The sequence below is a fragment of the Rana temporaria genome, chromosome 2 (assembly GCF_905171775.1).
Source record: "Rana temporaria chromosome 2, aRanTem1.1, whole genome shotgun sequence".
Lineage (NCBI taxonomy): Eukaryota > Metazoa > Chordata > Amphibia > Anura > Ranidae > Rana > Rana temporaria.
Window position 1 is genome coordinate 224,987,410 of NC_053490.1, and position 20,043 is coordinate 225,007,452.

Sequence of the window (20,043 nt, forward strand, 5' to 3'; positions counted from 1 at the left end):
ACTTCTTTCTTGAATCCATATACAATAATTTTCATTTTCATTGAGCCTAGAATTCTGTAAGAAGCTGATATGCGTCAGTCAGTTCAGTACTTTTATCTTTTGTTCATTCAACAAATGTGGTTTGGTTTCCATGACAGCTTATCAGACAAACAATGGCATATGCTGTTTTTTCGCTTGCATATTTTTCATTGCTAACATTTTTGGCAACAGCAATTTTCTATATGCCAGCAAAGTTCAGGGACATTTTTAATTTCATAAATATATGAATGTATGCAATGAATGCCGTGAATGTATGGGCACTTTACATTTCTAACATTTTATAACTACTATGAGCCATGCCAAAAAGCAGAAAATTACCAGTTGTCTTGCTTTTGAATGACAGAAATTTGGAAGATTCCTTAGACCAGTAAACACTACAGAAAGTCCTCATATTATCTAAAAATCATAAAATGATGTGTTCATATCTCGTTATGAAAAAAATGGGCAATTTTTGTGTACTTCCAGTTAATCATAGAATCAGTCCTCAACTCCTCAACTCCTCACCTCTTCAATACACATCTTCACTTTTAAACCAGCTTACTAATTAGCACAACATTTTAAATACAACACATTTATTGAAGACATCTAAATGATCTATGTTCAAGTCTTATTGTGAATTAAATGGGCAATTTATGTATACTTCTAGTTAATCATAGAATCAGTCCTCAACTACACAACTCCTCAACATTTTAATACAAACTGTTACTTTGTATCTAGGCATTTAAACCAGCTTACTAATTAACACATCATTTAAAATACAACTCTCTTATAGCAGGAATCTAAATTACCTAATTAAGTTGTAAATATGTAAGTATTCCAGTTGCATGCTTAGCTGTCATCATGGAGTTCAACTTTAAATAAGTAAATGTTGTTGATGGTGTTGTAAATTGTTCCGAAGAAGCTCTGAAAGTGGCATTCTTGCATAAAGACATAGTGGCTTAATGGTTAGCTCTACTACCTTATACAAAAAAATGAGGAGACAGAGGAGGTGAAAAAAACACACCTCCTCCCAGAAAGAATTCTTCAACAAGGAACTGCTGGGAGTTATAAACTTTATTTAGTAAACTACAATAAATGACAATTTGAAAAAACACCACACCTCCCTCCACCATATTATTAAAATATGACTAGTCTAAACTATAAACATTGGTGACCACCCGATCAGCCATACACACCACAATAACTTCATGACTCATCCATCCAGGTTAGATCCCAAATCAAATGGCAGTGTAGGCTGTAGAGTTCTCATTCAATATGAGTATGAGTTCAAGCTAGCCAGATTTAGCACCTGCACGAACAGAGCCATTCCTCACAATTTTACATCCATATAGGTCTGCATGCATGTCTGTCTGCGCACTGTCTGTGTTCAGGGGCATGTACCCACATGGATGTCAGATTGGGAACCGCAGCTATGCCTGTGCAGCCGTTGCATTTCAATTGGCATAAATGGAACTGCCTGTACAGGATGCATGGAACACCTGTGCACTCCTGTGCGGGTAAATATGGCCCCCCATGACTCTCCATGGGCATACACCTTAACCATTTCCCGACCGCCGCATGTAGATATACGTTGGCAGAATGGCACGTACAGGCACAATGGCGTACCTGAACGTCCCTGCCTAGACGTGGGTCGGGGGTCCGATCGGGACCCCCCCGCTACATGCGGCGGTCGGATTCCCTCGGGGAACGATCCGGGACGATGGCGCGGCTATTCGTTTATAGCCGCTCCGTCGTGATCGCTCCCCGGAGCTGAAGAACGGGGAGAGCCGTATGTAAACACGGCTTCCCCATGCTTCACTATGGAGATGCATTGATCGAGTCATCCCTTTTATAGGGAGACTCGATCAATGACGTCAGTCCTACAGCCACACCCCCCTACAGTTGTAAACACACACTAGGTGAACACTAAATCCTACAGCGCCCCCTGTGGTTAACTCCCAAACTGCAACTGTCATTTTCACAATAAACAATGCAATTTAAATGCATTTTTTGCTGTGAAAATGACAATGGTCCCAAAAATGTGTCAAAATTGTCCGAAGTGTCCGCCATAATGTCGCAGTCATGAAAAAAATCGCTGATCGCCGCCATTAGTAGTAAAAATTTTTTTTATAAAAATGCAATAAAACTATCCCCTATTTTGTAAACGCTATAAATTTTGCGCAAACCAATCGATAAATGCTTATTGCGATTTTTTTTTACCAAAAATAGGTAGAAGAATACGTATCGGCCTAAACTGAGAAAAAAAAATTATATATGTTTTTGGGGGATATTTATTATAGCAAAAAGTAAAAAATATTGAATTATTTTCAAAATTGTCGCTCCATTTTTGTTTATAGCGCAAAAAATAAAAACCGCAGAGGTGATCAAATACCACCAAAAGAAAGCTCTATTTGTGGGGAAAAAAGGACGCCAATTTTGTTTGGGAGCCATGTCGCATGACCGCGCATTTGTCTTTTAAAGCAACGCAGTGCCGAATTGTAAAAACCCCTTGGGTCATGTAGCAGCATATTGGTCCGGTCCTTAAGTGGTTAATATGCCATATGTGAACAATGCTCTACTGGCCATATGCTTTCAGAAAATGTATAGTTTTGGGGGTCTTTTACTAATTCTGAAAGCTGTAATTAATGTAATTTTTGGGTACATTTGATTTTTGGGTATGTTCGATTTTTAAATTTAAGCTTTTAAATTCAGTGGGGATTTAGCAAGAATTTTGTAAAATGTGCTATGTCTGCTACTAATGGTTTTAGTGTATTTTTTGCGAATATATTGGTTTGATAAACATTTGCGCAAATACTGCAGGGTCTAAAAAATCTGTAGCACCTTCTTTTTATTCGAGAGGTTATATGCTTTAGGAAAATATATCAAAAAATTAAAACCTTCAGATTTTTTGAGAGATTTGGATATTTACATTTTGATTTTCACCATTTTGCAAAAGGGCGCAATGTAAAAATTAGTGATATTTGTTATTTACTTAATACAGGTTAAGCTTTTATATTTAGTAGGCTGTGTATTTATCTGCTAATCATGATTTTTTTCGTGAATTATTTGTAAAAATATTGTTTTGATTAACATTTGCGCAACTATCGTGGGACCTTAGATATCAGTAGCACTTTCTTTGTATTCTACTGGTCATGTGCTTTCAGAAAATATATGATTTGGGGGTCTTTTACAAACTTTGAAAGCTATAAGTGAAAAATAAAAAAGCAAAGGAAAAATTGCAAAAACGAGGGTAAAAAATGGAGCACTGGGCCTGGCAGCAAAATGTTTAAATCAGAACTTCCGGAAACAGCTAAATACATCTTTAAGTACATAGGGCCAGATTCACAAAAGAGATACAACGCGTATCTCCTGATACGCCGTCGTATCTCTGAGAGTATCTATGTGGCTGATTCATAGAATCAGTTACGCATAGATAGCCCTAAGATCCGACAGGTGTAATTGACTTACACCGTTGGATCTTAGGATGCAATACTTCGGCCGCCGCTGGGTGGAGTTCGCGTCGTTTTCCAGCGTCGGGTATGCAAATTAGCTTTTACGGCGATCCACGAAGATACGCACGTTCGTTACGTCGGCGCTAGTCGTTTTTCCCCGTCGCAAAGTTAATCCAGCTTTTTCATGGCTTAACTTTACACCAGCCATGTTAAAGTATGGCCGTCGTTCCCGCGTCGAATTGAAAAAAAAAAATTTGGCGTAAGTACGTTACACACGTCGCCATTAACAAACACGTCGGGGCGCCGTAATTTCGCGCAAAGCACGGCGGAAAAATAGCGAACGGAGCATGCACAGAACGTCCGGCGTGGGGGCGCGCATAATTTAAATGGTACACGCCCCATTTGAATTGGGCAGGCTTGCGCCGGACAGCTTTACGTTACACCGCCGTAAGTTTACGCGCAAGTGCTTGGTGAATCAGGCACTTGCGCTGAAAACTTGCGGCGGTGTAACGTAAATGGGTTACGTTACGCCGCCGCATTTGTACCTGAATCTGGCCCATAGTTACATAGTTAGTCAGGTTGAAAAAAGACACAAGTCCATCCAGTTCAACCACAAAAAATAAACAAACAAAATAAAAAACATAGTACAATCCCATACACCCAACTCCATACCCACAGTTGTTCCAGAGGACGGCAAAAAACCCCAGCAGAGCATGATCCAATTTGCTACAGCAGGGAAAAAAATTCCTTCCTGATCCCCCGAGAGGCAATCGGATTTACCCTGGATCAACTTTACCTACAAATCTTAGTACTCAGTTATATTCTGTACATTTAGGAAAGAATCCAGGCCTTTCTTAAAGCAATCTACTGAGCTGGCCAGAACCACGTCCACATTTTCACAGCTCTTACTGTGAAAAAACCTTTCCGTATTTGGAGGTGAAATCTCTTTACGTCTAGACGTAAAGAGTGCCCCCTTGTCCTCAGTGTTGACCGTAAAGTGAATAACTCAACACCAAGTTCACTATATGGACCCATTATATATTTGTACATGTTGATCATATCCACCCTAATTCTCCTCTTCTCAAGAGGTTGGTTGCCCTTCTCTGCACTTTCTCCAGTTCTCCGATATCCTTTTTGAGAACTGGTGCCCAAAACTGAACTGCATATTCCAGATGAGGTCTTACTAATGATTTGTACAGGGGCAAAATGATATCTCTGTCTCTGGAGTCCATACCTCTCTTAATACAAGAAAGGAATTTGCTTGCTTTGGAAACCGCAGCTTGGCATTGCATGCCATTATTATACATATAATATATTTATAAGTACACATATAAACTATTGTTTCAATGTCCATTAATGGAACATACACCCTATAGGAAGATATAGAGAATGTACTCTAAATATGAAGGCTAGAAAATGCAGTTCTTTGAGTCCTGGTCACAAATAAAATCAATCCTTGCTTTGATATACCCAACAATTGGGTAGTTTAAACAGTTTAACATCTTTAGATGAACATAATGAAGATTTTTTTTTTCCGTTTGTACCCTGTGTATATGTTTTACCCAAGTTTGCTTATGACTAGAATTTCAATTTAGAACTGTACTATTATTCAGGGACACCTTGCCCTTAGACCAAGGCCAGCACTGTGCTTCAGAGAAAGCATTCTTCAACGATATGACTGATGAAAGTAGGGACAAAGGCTGTTTGATTGCATAATGCTTAAGGCATTCACTCTGCAAATTTGTTCTCAAAATAGCAAGCATTAAAAATGAGTCAACACAATACACAGTGAATAGAATTTCAATCCACATGGCCCTCTTACGGTCAAAAGAACCACACTGATCATTACAGCATGCGGATTACTTCAATTTAAACATAAATTTGATGTCTGGAATTCCTATTCAGTTTGAAGAAGAGGTGCATTGCAACAGCTCAATTTATTTTGTTCATATCTGTCAGTTTTGTCTGCTGTCTCAGTGTTATATAACTGTAGTACATCAGCTGTACTTTGATAGTACTTTACAATGTGTGTGTCTAAGATGACTGTGTAATTAGCACTGGTGGTTTTTTATTTAATGTGTACTAAATGGGTTTACAAAATAAATATTTATGTTCAATAATAGGAAATCTATTAATCGTAACTGTCTATTTAATACTTTATGTTTTTTTTTATTATTAAAATAAAGGCTTCATTATTAGAGCACAAGGGTCAGTATTAATAACAGCTGCTACATCATTTAACAATTTGACTTCTTACAGTACAGAGAGACAAATGGACTTGATCAAAACGAAAAAGTGGAAAGGGGGGGAGCACTCACATTTGCCACATCTGTAAATTTAGAAGACAAAAAAAGGAACAGTTGCTCAAAAAAAATGTTAATTGATGGTCGGATTTTGGAGGCAAGACGGGAATATCAAAAATATAAATTTTATTACAAAAATAGAGAATTAACAGGAGCAACAAAAAATATTATAAAACCATATATGATATATAATATATGAACAATATCCTCTGTACACCGTCTACGCATTTCGCTGTTGGGCTTCCATCCCTTTCCATTCTATTCCTTCTTTGATACTATTCCTCTCTTTTTTTACTGTTGTCTGTTTATTAGATTCTTGGAGACTCTCCAAATTACATTTGGATCCTCCCTGTATTACTCTGTTGAATTGTGCACATTTTGGAATATTTTGAGGTATTTTGGATGGCTGCCACTCATTAAGACGTCACAAGTGATGTTATTATGCATTTCTATTTTATTCCATTTTAAAACCATTAAAAAAAAATCTGTTATTATGCTAATACAATATGTTTCATTTCAGACAATGAAATATATCTTTACATTGTCAATTCTCTTCTGCTCGTCCTGAGGAAGCCCAACGGTGAAACGCGTAAATTAAGTACAGAGGATATTGTTCATATATTATATATCCTATATGGTTTTATAAGAAATGGATTTGACACGCTTTATATACTGTAAAATAATGTTTAAACATTTAGAGACAATTACTGCTTGATCACAGGTAGATTGACTATGAAGCCTCATTCATAAAAAAAAAAAAAAAAAAAAAAAAAACGATTTGATCAGGCTGTGCAAGCAATATGATACAGTGTGTATGTGGTAACTTAAAGGCAGTGACAATTTAAAGGTAGCAGTCAATTTCTCTGCTTGTCTCAGAGATACAGTTAAGCATGGCTGTTTATGCAGTCCCTGCCAGGCTATTTGTTATAGACCTTATATATTGTATTTAACTGACCACTCAGTAGAGACTGTGGGGCAGATCCATATAGATCTGCACCGGCGCAGCATATCTGAGATACGCTACGCCGCCGTAACTTACCTGGCTTTGGTTCGAATCCAGAAAGAATTTGCGCCGTAAGTTACAACGGCGTAGTGTATCTCTCGCGGCGTATCGGCACGGAATTCAAATGCAGCGAGTAGGGGGCGTGTTTCATTTAAATGAAGCGCGTCCCCGCGCCGAACGAACGGCGCATGCGTGGCTCCTAAATTTCCTACTGTGCATTGCGCTAAATGACGTCGCAAGGACGTCATTGGTTTTGACGTGAACATAAATGGCGTCCAGCCCCATTCACGGACGACTTACGCAAACAAAATAAAAAATTTAAAATTTGACGCGGGAACGACGGCCATACTTAACATTGAGTATTCCACCAGATAGCAGCTTTAACTATACGCCAAAAAAAGCCGAACGGAAACGACGTAAAAGAATGCGACGGCCGCTCGTACGTTCGTGGATCGTCGGAAATAGCTAATTTGCATACTCAACGCGGAATACGACAGGAACACCACCAAGCGGACGCCGAAGAATTGCATCTAAGATCCGAAGGCGTACGCCTGTCAGATCTAACCCAGATGCCGTCGTATCTTGTTTTGAGGATTCAAAACAAAGATACGACGTGGGAAGTTTGAAATTAAGCCGGCGTATCAGTAGATACTTTCTTTGTGGATCTGCCCCTATATGAGTAGTCTATAACAAGTCTATAGTAGTATACTATACTAATTCATTGTATCTTAGGCTATAGTGTCGTCACCTCTGGTATACCTGGCATCTGAAGTGCAGTATCAAATGGTTGATGCTGCACTTCACAATGAGTACTGTGTTAATGGGTGATAGTTTGGTCTCTGGTTTGTACAATGGCATGCCACATTCCTTATCAGTTTTGAGGTCTTATATTTTTATAGTCATCTACTGTTATAAATTTGGATTGGTAGCAATGAGTATTGTCTACAAATAAGGTTGTGAGAGGATAGGACTGTCCCTGCTGGTTACAAGTGGGTAGAAGAATTTAGCTACTGCTCCTACGCACTGGTCAGTTATGGATTGGGCCATATACAATATTGTTATATTATATGCAGTGTAATTAGCAAATTTCTATTGACAGATGTGACTGTCTTTTTTTCCCCTTCCGTTTGCCATTTTTATGTACCCCTGAGTTTGCTTCCCCGGAAAATCTGTGGCACAGATTTGGCCAATGTGGAAGTTTTAGCTATGTCTATAGTGAGTATTTGCAGTGTATATACAAACATATGTTATGCAACATGGTACCATGAAGGTCACTATATTCCTGTATTCCACACAACCTTGCAATTAAAGCCCTTAAACATCATGTTACAGTACTTACAACACTAGTCAGAGAGTTCATAATTATGGCAGTTGAATTTCTGCTCACCCGCAATTATTTCATGTTTGATCAAGTTTTCTATCTGCAATGTAGGGGGGCCTTGATGGGGGTCTGTTTTTCACCACCCCTGGCAAACCTGTACATGGGCTGGTGGGAGGAGAGTTTTCTCTTCTCCCAACACAACCCATGTGCAGGTTCTATAGTTAGTTATGGTTGCTACATAGATGACCTTCTGATTCTATGGGATAGTTCCCTTATGGACTGTGTTACCATTGTATCCTTGGCAAACAAAAATAATCTCAATTTGGAATTTAGTTTTGATAGTCATAAGGATGCCATCAATTTTTTAGATCTTACTTTAACAGGCTGTGCAACTCAGGGACTGGTTACAACTTGTACCTATTGTAAGTTATTTTTCAGGCAATGCCTTACTTCTGGCTACTAGTTGCCATCCTGCACACACCAAACAATCCATTCCGATGGGGGAGTTTACCAGGGCCAGATGTAACTGCTCTACTGAGGAAGGTTTTAATAAGGAGTGCAACATCACAGCCTCACGATTTCATTCACTAGAATACGACAAATGCAATATAGATAGAGCAGCCGTCTCACCATGGAAAAAAATATAATTACCCTATTGGAGAATGCTGGTCGCAAGAAGAGCTATAGTAATAGTAAGAGTTCTAATGACATGAAAACAAGTTTAGTCACTTTTGTAACTGCCTTCTTGGAATTTAATAAAATAAAAAAAATTATACATAAATATTTACCAATACTTTCCACGGATGGAGATTTGGCACAAATCCTTAAGCTGTAGGTTTTCAAGCCGCCATGCTAAAACGCTAAGAGGCCAAGTTTGTTTGAGTTGCAGCAATACAAAAAAACTTGGTTGAACACTGTGGGTTCTTACATTTGTGGGAAGAACACATGCTGTTTTTGTAGTAGACACTCCAGACAACAGAATACAGTAATTTCATGTGCCACAGGATGAGAATTCACGATTCATGAATATATCAACTGTGGCACTAGCAATGTTGTATATGTTGTGGAATGCGATAAATCTAACAAACAATATGTGGGTTCCACTATGAGTCTGCTGAGAACTCGAATCAGCGAACATTTTCATGGGGCATCTTACAGTACTGACAAAGGCTTATCTAATGTGCCTAAGCACTTTAAGTTTGGACATAACGGCAATATGGCATCCTTGTCGTACTCAGGCTTGGAAATAGTTAAATTATCCTCACGTGGGGGGGGACATACACCGTGTACTTCTTTCACGTGAAGTCTGGTGGATTTTCCACCTACAGACAAGGGTAGCTGTGGGAATGAAACACTGCTATTATGTGGACCTTTTTATGAAATAAAGTTTAAAAGTCCTGGTGCTATGGGCATTGTATTATTCCCATCGCTTGTGATACACTTTGAACGTGTGCTATCTTTCATGTATAGTCTTTATATTTAACATCTTACAGCTTTTTTAATTTATATATTTTTTTCATTAAAGATTCTCTCAAAGAGCTTTTAATTTATGTATTTTCTCACATGTCAAGATAGTCTTTGTATGTTTTGTATCTCATGTGTTGCATTATAGCTAGACTCTTTACTTCTCACTTGTCATCTTCACATCTGTTGACAATTTGTAACCAATCACCCGATTTCAATTGAACACATTGTTGATTAGAGAGGAGCAGTAGTCATGTGATAGTCTTTTTATGTATAAATGTTCATGCTTTTCAACATATATGTGTGCTGTGAACAAGGCTTATTACCAAAACTAAATATGCTGCTGACTGTACTCACTGTGAAGGCTTTACAATAAATATACTTGATGTTACGGAGTTGCCGACTGCTTCTTTTTCTTGATGACCGTATGCAATATGGTATGTTATGACTGAAGTATTAAGAACGGTTTACAATTTCTTAATCTTATGCCATACATTTGTACATATTGTTGTCCCTCCATCCTCTTGAGGAAGAGGGATAACCCAGTGAAAAGTGTAGAGGAAAATATGACCCCTATGACAGCTTCAGCAAGATTGAAGACTAATGCAAATATAGGCTTGTTGCCTTATCTGAATACTTGGTATAATATATATTGTATATGGGGTTCCACTACTAAGGAGTAATCTTTGATTCATTTTGTGTAGTGCATGGGTACCTCAAAAGTCCACTCCAAACTGGTTTTGTCTATAGTTTCAATATTTTTAGGATTTGGTACCCTGTGTATTTAGACTACCATCACTAAACATTAGAGATGGGCCGAGTGCTCCCTGTTTTGGTTTGCGCCAGAACTCTTGAACATCGTAAAAATTCAGACCCGAAAGATGAACCCCATTAAAGTCTATGGGACCCAAACTTGAAAAATCAAAAACCCCAATTTTGATGGCTTATATGCAAGTTATTGGCCCTAAAAAGGATATGGAACCCGGGTACTGCCCTGGGAGAACAATAAAAATGAAAAATGCCTTCAAATATAGTGAAAAGTATAAATCCACTTGCGTCAAATACTGAAAAAAATATATTTATATATCTGTGTCAAAATAAACGAGTGATTGCAGCTGCTGTTTCAAACCATCGGGTTGAACAATGAAGTACAATACACCAGAGTGATGACACTGCTTGCTAAATAAAAATCATATATATACAAAGTGACATGTGTTAATGTGCTTAGAAAGCCAATGTCTTATACAATCCACATCTTATAAATCACACATATATTAGTGAAATCCATAAAAGAGTGATTAAAGTGCAAAGTCCCAAAAAAATCCTCTGTGACATCCGATGTATGAAATCCTCCTGATCACAAATAGCTCCACTGCTGAGCAACAAGAAATGGAAACATCACGTGTGACAAATGGAGTAAAGCTCCACACTCATCACATGATGTTGACCCCCCTGTCTTATGACAAGAAAGATCGATCAAAGTTTTGATGGTCTCCATAAGCTCAGGATAGCCTCCAACCAGTTCCCTAAAGGGTTTCCTTGCAATGGCCAAAAGTTCAATGGCAGAAAAGGAAGAAAATGGAGAACAGACTAGTAGGCAATGCATACAAAAAAGTTAAAAACCCCCCTGTGTGATCAATGGCACTATGCAGTGTAGGCAATAAAAGACAGCGAGATCCGCTCAATGCCAGTGTGCGTTCCACCTGTGAGTATAGTACCGCTACGTGTCTCCCATCTTGACGCATGACGTCATTGGATTTCTAAGCACATTAACACATGTCACTTTATATATATATATATATATATATATAACATTTTTATTTTGCAAGTGCTTTTTTTGCATAGAGTCATCACTCTTGCGTATTGTACTTCAAAAATAGTGCCTGGGGGGTCATATGAGTCTGTCTGTAAATTGGCATATCTGTACCATGTATAGAATCTGTTGTAGCAGAACTGACATTTATAAAGAAAAAAAATCGTTTAAATCGATTTTCCCATGTTTTGACACTATACAGGGAGGGTCGGTGACATGGGGTGTATATTTTTTCGAGAAACTTGGCTGTTATTCATTTGGTGGTGTGCTACTGGCAGACATTTTGCAAGGACCTGTGACACCCTTTTCTATACCTTTATCCCTGTCAGTGAAGGCTGCTGGGAGGTCATGAGCTTTAGAGCGGGTAGACATGAAAGGTGAGAAGTGAGGAGAAGATATGTGTCCGTTGTTTGTGGCTTTCAGGTGATCTTGCCAAAGGGCTGAGTGGCGGGAGGTTAAATGCCTTGTCAAGCATGTGGTACCCAGATAGCTGGTGTTTTTGCCATGCTTGATCTGCTTGCGACAGAGATTGAAAATGGCAACAGTGCTTTCGGCTGGACATGTGCTAAAAAAGGCCCACACAGCTTATCTGTGGGAAGTGGGCCAGGACATAACAGCTCCACAATCTGATGGAATAGAGTGGCTGCTCTCTACTCTCCCATGATGGCTGCCTCTGGAGGACATCCTGCCTCATTGGGGTTGTTTCTCACCCTCACTTTCCTCCTCTGCTCTACCTGGCACCCAAGTCGCGTTAGTGACCTCATCATCATAATCCCCTCCATCCTTATCATCACTGGAGCCAATTTGGTAATATGCTGCAGCTGGGGAAACATGACTGCCAATTTGTTGTTTATCAGTGTTCTTTCTTCTTTGTTGGCTCATGTTACTCCCTTCCTCAACCTCAGAAACATTAGAGTCAAGTAATGTCTGTGCATCCCCAAGAAGCAAGTGGCTGACTTTGTGTTTAAATAATTCAGCTGATTCCTCAATGCATGATGCTGGGGCTATGGCAGGAGTAGCTGTGGACAAAGAAGCAGAATAAGCCACTCTGGCAGCTGCAGTGCACCACACACAAGTGTCAGATTGGGTCATAGAGGATGAGGAGGATTAGAATGGCTTAGTAAGCCAGTCCACCGCCTCCTCTGCATGCTGTGGCTGGATAGCATGGGCAACATCATTAACCACTTCTGGACTGCCCACCGTAGATATACGTTGCTAATTTGACATTAAATACCGTTGTTATGGAAGAAATAGCTGCCATAACCCCCGATATTTTTATTAATGGTGGGCAGTCCGCTTTAGAAATAAAATAAAAAATAAATAAAATGAAAGCATCTGTTCCTCCGTGCTCGTGCGCAAAAGCGACGCATACGTAAGTAACGCCCACATATGTAAACAGTGTTCAAACCCCACGTTAGGTATTTCCACGATCATTAGAGCGAGAACAATAATTCTAGCCCAAGACCCTTCTCTATAATTCAAAACTGGTAACCTGTAGACATTTTTAAACATTTCCTATAGAGATTTTTAAGTGCCAAAGTTTGTCGCCATTCCACGAGCGGGTGCAATTTTGAAGCATGACATTTTGAGTATCAATTTATTCTGCGGAACATTATCTTTTACAATACAGGGAGCTAACTTTACTGATTTCTTATTTTGTTATTTTGCAATTCCAAAAAGTTTATTTTTTGTATGACTGCTGCACAAGTACAGTATGACATAAAGTGTTGCAACAATATCCATTTTATTCTCTAGGATGTCTGAAAAAAAATTATATATATATATATATATATATATATATATATATATATATATATATATATATATATATATATATATATATATATATATATATATATATATATATATAATTTTGAGGGTTCTAAGTAATTTTCTAGCAAAAAACAATATTTTAACTATTAAACAACAAGTGTCAAAAATAGGCTTGGTCCTTAAGTAGTTAAACAGAGAGAAATGTGCCCTTCCTGAGAACAGACCACTTTCACCTTTGCTTGTGGACACAGACGCTGCAGGGGCCCTTATAGTGGCATTACACTAACACACTATACTGACACATTATACTTACACTACACTCAGAGTTAAACATTATGTAATGCTGTGTTAAACACTGCATTACACTAACACTACACTGACACACTATACTGTTACACTATACTGACACTACACTAACACTCTACACTCAGTCACAATAAGTAAGCACACTAACTCGCTAGTAGCAAACTGAGCCCTGCTCTATCCATCTCCACTTAAACACACTGCACAAGCTTTATATGGGAAGTTACCTTTAAGGCTCCATGCACACTGAAGCTGATAAACTGTAGTTTATTGGCGTTTTGGCTTTCTTTTTAAAAGCCCATAAACTGCACTCTATGTTAACCTATGTGTCCATGCACACATGGACATGTTTTAGTATTAATGAGCAGTGGAGTTTATGGGCTTTTTTCTGAATGCCAGAAATTTGCATTCAAAGTGCAAGAAGCTTGCTATGAGAGCCCCCAAGCCAAGCTGAAGCTCCATGTGTCTATTCAAACATGGAGCTGGTGTTCTGCCCACTCCCTCTCCCCCTGATTGGCTAACTGACTTTAAATCACAACCGTGGGAGCCAATGGCACTGTTGCTGTGTCTCAGCCAATCAGGAGGGAGAGTCCCTGATGGCCAAGGGATTCATGGACATTGCTGGACAGAGATGGGGTTAAGGTAAGTATTAGGGGGTGCTGGGGCAACTGCTACACATAGAAGGCTCTGCTACTCATAGAATGCATTAAGATAAAAAAAGTCTGCCTTAACAACTCCTTTAAGCTAGTAAAAAAAAAGTATCTTTCTGCATCAATGGCTAACAGAATACAATCCTTTACTTTTCATACCCACTGAATAAGTCCCCTTTGGTCCCTGCAATTCACTTCCCTGCATTAATCTCAAAGATTTTTCTGTACTGTGGCAGGGCGGCCCTTAAAGTGTAAGTAAACCCCCCTATCGTTTTCAGCCAAGGAAGCTACCATCTTTGCCTTGTTTAATCTACAACTGCCATGATGCTGCACATGTGATCAGTTTAGATACCAGCCATTGGATTTCTTGACAGTGTGGTTGAGAGCACAGCCGATGGCACGTGATGGAAATTAAACAGTTTTATGCAGGTTTACTTCTGCTTTAACCTCCTTAGCGGTAATCCCGAGTCTGGCTCGGGGTGAATTTTTTATACCAAAAGCGGTATCCCCGAGCCAGACTCGGGATTGCATTGCAGAATACAGGGGGAAGTTACTTACCTTGTCCCTGGATCCTGCGATGCGTCCCCGCTGTGTGTGCGGGCTCCTCCACTGTGTCTCCTTGCTCGATTCACAGTGTCGCAGAGCTCCATTCCCTGCGACGTTACGACGCATGGGGACGGAGTTCGGCGCCAAATTCAAAAAGTGAAAAACACAATACACATTCAGTATACTGTAATCTTATAGATTACAGTACTGTATGTAAAAAATACACACCCCCTTTGTCCCTAGTGGTTTGTCCTGTGTCCTACGTGTACTTTTATATAATAAAAACTGTTCTTTCTCCCTGCAAACTGTAGATTGTCCATAGCAACCAAAAAGTTTCCCTTTACATCAAAATTGCTTTTAGACCAGCTAGAAAACAGCGATAATACATTAGAATGACTTGCAGAATTGAGCGATAGTGATTTGTGGGGAAATTTGTCATCAAACAATAAAAATAATGACAGCGACAATTCTGCAACTGAGCAAATTTCAGTGTTTTTGATTTGATTACATTATTGAATAATTTTTATTATAGTTAAATTATTATTTGTTATAATTATTTATAGTTATTTATTATATTATAATGATTTTGTTTTTTAAACTTTATCATACCCGAGATGTCTACTAGACTCTTGTTTGGACAGATTTAAGTGAGTTATTCCTAAGAATTGCAGGCCTACAGTATAAAACGACAAATTTCCATTCAAAAAATTGTACCGCTTTTGGTAAAAAATTCCAGACATAATCATACCGCCAGGGAGGTTAAGCGCAAAATCGCATACCTGTACGTGATTCCTGGAATCGGCTATGGTGCACACGCCGCCGGAGCCCCACTGTGATTGGACACGGGGGGAACCAATTAGTGCATCCATTGGCCACAATGGCTTCCGGCCACCCACGAGAGGCAGAAATGATGGTCTGCCTTGTTTAACAAGGCAGACCGTCATTCTGTCAAAGAGGAAGAGAGAGATCTTGTCTCCCTTCCTCCGGTCAGTCCATCCCATACACAGTTAGAAAGCACTCCCTAACAGCACACTCAACCATTTGAGCACCCCTGATGTTAATCCCTTCCCTGCCATGTATACAGTGAAAGTGCATTTTTTTAACACTGATCACTGTATTGGTGTCTCTGGTCCCCAAAAAGTGTCACTGAGTGGCAGATTTGTCTGCTGCAATGTCTCAGTCCCGCTAAAAATCACTGATCTCTGCCATTACTAGTAAAACAAAGTTTGTAGACGCTATAACTTTTGAGCAAACCAATCAATATACCCTTTTATGTAGTCGAATACAAATTGGCCTAAACTTATGAAGACATTTAAAAAAAAAATTATTGGATGTGTTTTGTAGCAGAAAGTAAAACATATTGTTTTGAATTTTTATATTGTCGATCTTTTTTCATTTATAGCACCAAACGAAAGCTCTTTATATGGGATTAAAAGGACATGAATTTTATTTGGGTACATCATTGCACGACCGCACAATTGTCAGTTAAAGCAACACAGTGCTGTATCGCAAAAAATGGCCTGAACACGGAAGGGGGTAAAAAAAAAAATTAATTTGCCAATAAAATAAAGTAAAACAGAATTCTGACTGCATGATTAGAATGATAACCGAACAAGCTTGTATAAAAGATGGCACTTACCAGCTTTTGACCAGTAAGGCCTTCAAGAAGATCCAGAAGTCTTCGTCCATCTTGAAGGTCATTGAACAGATCCTCAATTGGAGGTTTCCCAAACTGAAACAAAAAATGCTACTGTTAAAGTTTATCTGATTGAAGAATTTTATTTTTTCTTTGTTATGCATGTTTAAATACATAAAGATGTTTACAGTTATTAGAGTTTTTTCTTTTCTATATAATTATGAATAATTTTATTAAAAGATGAAACTCCCCAACCTTGATGGTCAGTCCTGGCTCGATATGCAAGAATATTACCTATATGGTTCCACGCAATCTGGGAGATAGGCACCAGGTTAGGATTAGAAGCCCTGTCCCATATATCTTCCCCTTGTCCTTCTTCTTACCCCTTCCCCTATATCTTCCTTCCCCTATATCTACCTCCACCCCTGCTCCACTCCTACTCTTCATATCCATCGTTCCTGATCCAGAACTTTGCTACCAATAAATAACTACTACCACAGTCTTTTCTAAGATCAGTAAGGATGATATACAAATACTTTTTTCTCTTCATTACTGAGGTAATATGTAGCTTTATAGAATATGTTTGCACAGTTGATATGCCATCATTTCTCCTCTCATATCCTTCTCCACCTACAACCCCAACTGTCTGGAAATCAACAGGAAGAATTGTTTTACAGTTTTACATTTCTACAGTCTCATAGTTTTAAACTAAATTTTTGTTGTCCTTTGTTTGTCTACATTGATATCTGCCAGGTTATTTGACCAATATTGCATATACCTGTACTTTGTCTGATTATAATACTCCACTGGATATAAGGTTTTATATGCCCAAATTCAAATTTATATATGCTTTGTACTGTATTGTTTTACAAAACTTTTCAATAAAGTTCTTGTTAATTAAAAGATATAACTTCTACAACCTTACAAAGGGTGTCTTTGTGGGATGTTTTTTATTATTGTAAAGCAAAATTACATATGTTAGTTATACTGTGTTTAAAAAAATATATATATACTTTTGCTACATAATATAAACTTTGTTTTCTAAATGACATATTTTCTTTACAACTGATAGATTTATACATTCTGATATTTTTTTATTATTATTCTGTGGTTTTCCAACATAAAATGTTTAGTGTTAGAGTTTTACAGATAATATGTTCAAGGGAAAAAACACACCTGACACCGAATACACACTCATGTGTAGCAGAAAGATAAACATACCATATTATTAAACTACTATAGGAATGCTTAAAACATTTTACATTTTACAACAGAACATATGGCTGCATTCACACCTAATGGCGGCGTTTTGTCCCGCGAATTGCGGCGACAAATTGTGGCATTTTGCACCGCGATTTGCGGCGAAAAAACGCTGCAATTTTAACCCCTATTTAACCCCCAGGTCCACAACTCCTATGCCGAACGCCGAAGCCGCCTGAAAAAAGGGTCCGGGACTTGTTTTGAGCTTCAGGCGTACAGCGTTTCGGCGTTCGGCGTGGAGATGTGAACCATCTCCATAGAGGGCAATGTAAAATCACCCCTCCAGCGTATTAGGGCTGCTGCGGCGTCGCGCTTCAGGCGTAAATACGCCTAGGTGTGAATGGAGCCTATGACCTCCTACTGATTTTAATAGGTTCGATTTATCAGAAGCGCATATTGAACCATACTGTTCTCTGCAGAACCTTGCAAACAAAATACAAATGCAAGTGCCATGTGGATGGAATAAAAACAGTATGTGTATGCCTAAATCATTCTGTCACAAAACTATGAGCATTTGAGTCATATTAAATAAGTTGCACTAATAAAACAGTGACATCAAGTTAATAAAAAAACTTGGTTAGTGACAGAAAACCACATTCAATAATGTATTGAGTCCATATGGAATTCGAAAAACTGATGGAAAGAAAACAGAGGAGTCCAAATAAATGAATATAGGTCCAGAGTTCATCCACCTTCACCAAAAGATAGCAGAGGGGGAAAAGGAGATATGCAGGAGTCCCAATTGGAAAAGATGATCTCACTCTATGAGTGGATTCCCTTACCAGATACGGTGGACCCCCTAAAGAACAAGGTCATATGTGCAGGCAGAATCAGCCCTCTGCGGGAAATCACTACTGGGACAACAGGCCGTGAGTGAAAAGAGGGACAAGGGCCTCCAATAGTGTAGTAGACTAAAACGCCTTTATTGCTTAAAAAGGAGTAGGTGGAATCAACCGCATATACATGAAAATAGCCGGCAAGCATTAAAATACAAACACCCGTGTACCGGGGTCACGTAAGGCGTAAAAAACGTAATGGCATCAGCACGTCATGGTGACGCAGAACTCTGGACCTATATTCATTTATTTGGACTCTGTTTTCTTTCCATCAGTTTTCCGAATTCCAAATAGACTCAATACATTATTGAATGTGGTTTTATGTCACTACCTAGGTTTCTTATTAACCTCGATGTCACTGTTTTATTAACGCAACTTACTTTTTGATGTTTACTTGATTGCAATAGAGATATTTTAATGTTTTTTTGTTGCAGCTGTATTATTTCAGTTCACTTAATTTTTTAGCGTGGTATTACCCCCTTTTTCTACATTATGAGTCATATTAAATAACTAACATAGCTACATAGTTGGTGAGGTTGGAAAAAGACACCAGTCCAACTTATGATGGGTGTGTGTGTGTTTATGTCAATACATTGTATACCCCTGTATGTTGTGGTCGTTTTTTGAAACTATTGATGCTCCCTGCTGATACCACTGCTTGCAGAAGTGTTGCTTACAGATAATCAATAAATGAGCTCGAACATTTTCTTATGTTTAGCCTTCAGCTAATTAAAACATAATGGATGAATAAAAACAGATCACTTCAATAGAAATAGTTTTTGGTAGACTTAACAAGACATGCATGACTTCCATGAGATTCTGTATTGTATGAATTTATTATGAAAAAAGTTAGTAGTATTCAACCTTTTGTGGCTTTGAACCTCAAAATAAAACATATTTGACCTAAAAAACTACTCAGACGATACTTTAATGCAAACATTCAACCTGCAGATTATGGTTTCTTTAGTAGAAAAAAAAAAGATTAATAGGCTGAGAACGCAAGCTAATTTTCATAACTTACACATTATTGGAAAATAATGTTAAAGTTAAAAGTAAAAAAAAAAACTGTAAATACACTTCAGAGTTCAGATGCTCAGTTGTTGGCAAAAAACTATTGTTGCGTTTTTTTATATTTTTTTCTGCAAAATTGCCTTTTTTGAAAGTGATTGTCACCTTAGTCTTTCATTCTTTTATAATTACGAGAATAGCAGGTTATTTTTCTTTGTTTTAAGCAGATTAAGACCAATTATCAGCTCCTGTGGAGAGCAATGCACCAAAAGACTTTTAGTAAACCTGCACATTTGTAGAACATAGGTAAGGCAATTTGTGAATACTGGTTTCATATTTAATTTGCCTTTCCTGAAATATTGTACAGACAATGGGATTATACTGTTAGTTATTCTCTTAGATAAAGTGTCAGTTCATCTTGATAACATAACATCACTTTCCAGCATTTTCTTTTTAAGGTTAAATTACTTCTACCATACTGTTAATGTTTGATTGCAAATGTTAAGGTTTTATTTTTTGATTATAACATTCTAAAAGAGATGAATGTCTTAAAATGAGTGATGAGCAGTATATACCTGGGTTAGAAGTATATGGAGCAAGCTTTACTAAAGTTCAGATGCTGAATCCAGACTCCATTGAAATTAATGGGAGCCAAAT

The 20,043-nt window shown here is 38.2% G+C and overlaps 1 protein-coding gene across 1 annotated transcript in view; it reads right to left on the minus strand.

Annotated features, from left to right (window-relative positions):
• The window catches only part of DMD (dystrophin), a 2,981,380-nt gene that overhangs the window by 2,305,463 nt on the left and 655,874 nt on the right, over window positions 1-20,043 (minus strand). Inside the window, exon 3 of the mRNA XM_040336499.1 lies at window positions 16,286-16,378. Within this exon, the coding sequence (XP_040192433.1) occupies window positions 16,286-16,378 (93 nt within the window). The remainder of the gene's footprint in view (window positions 1-16,285; window positions 16,379-20,043) is intronic.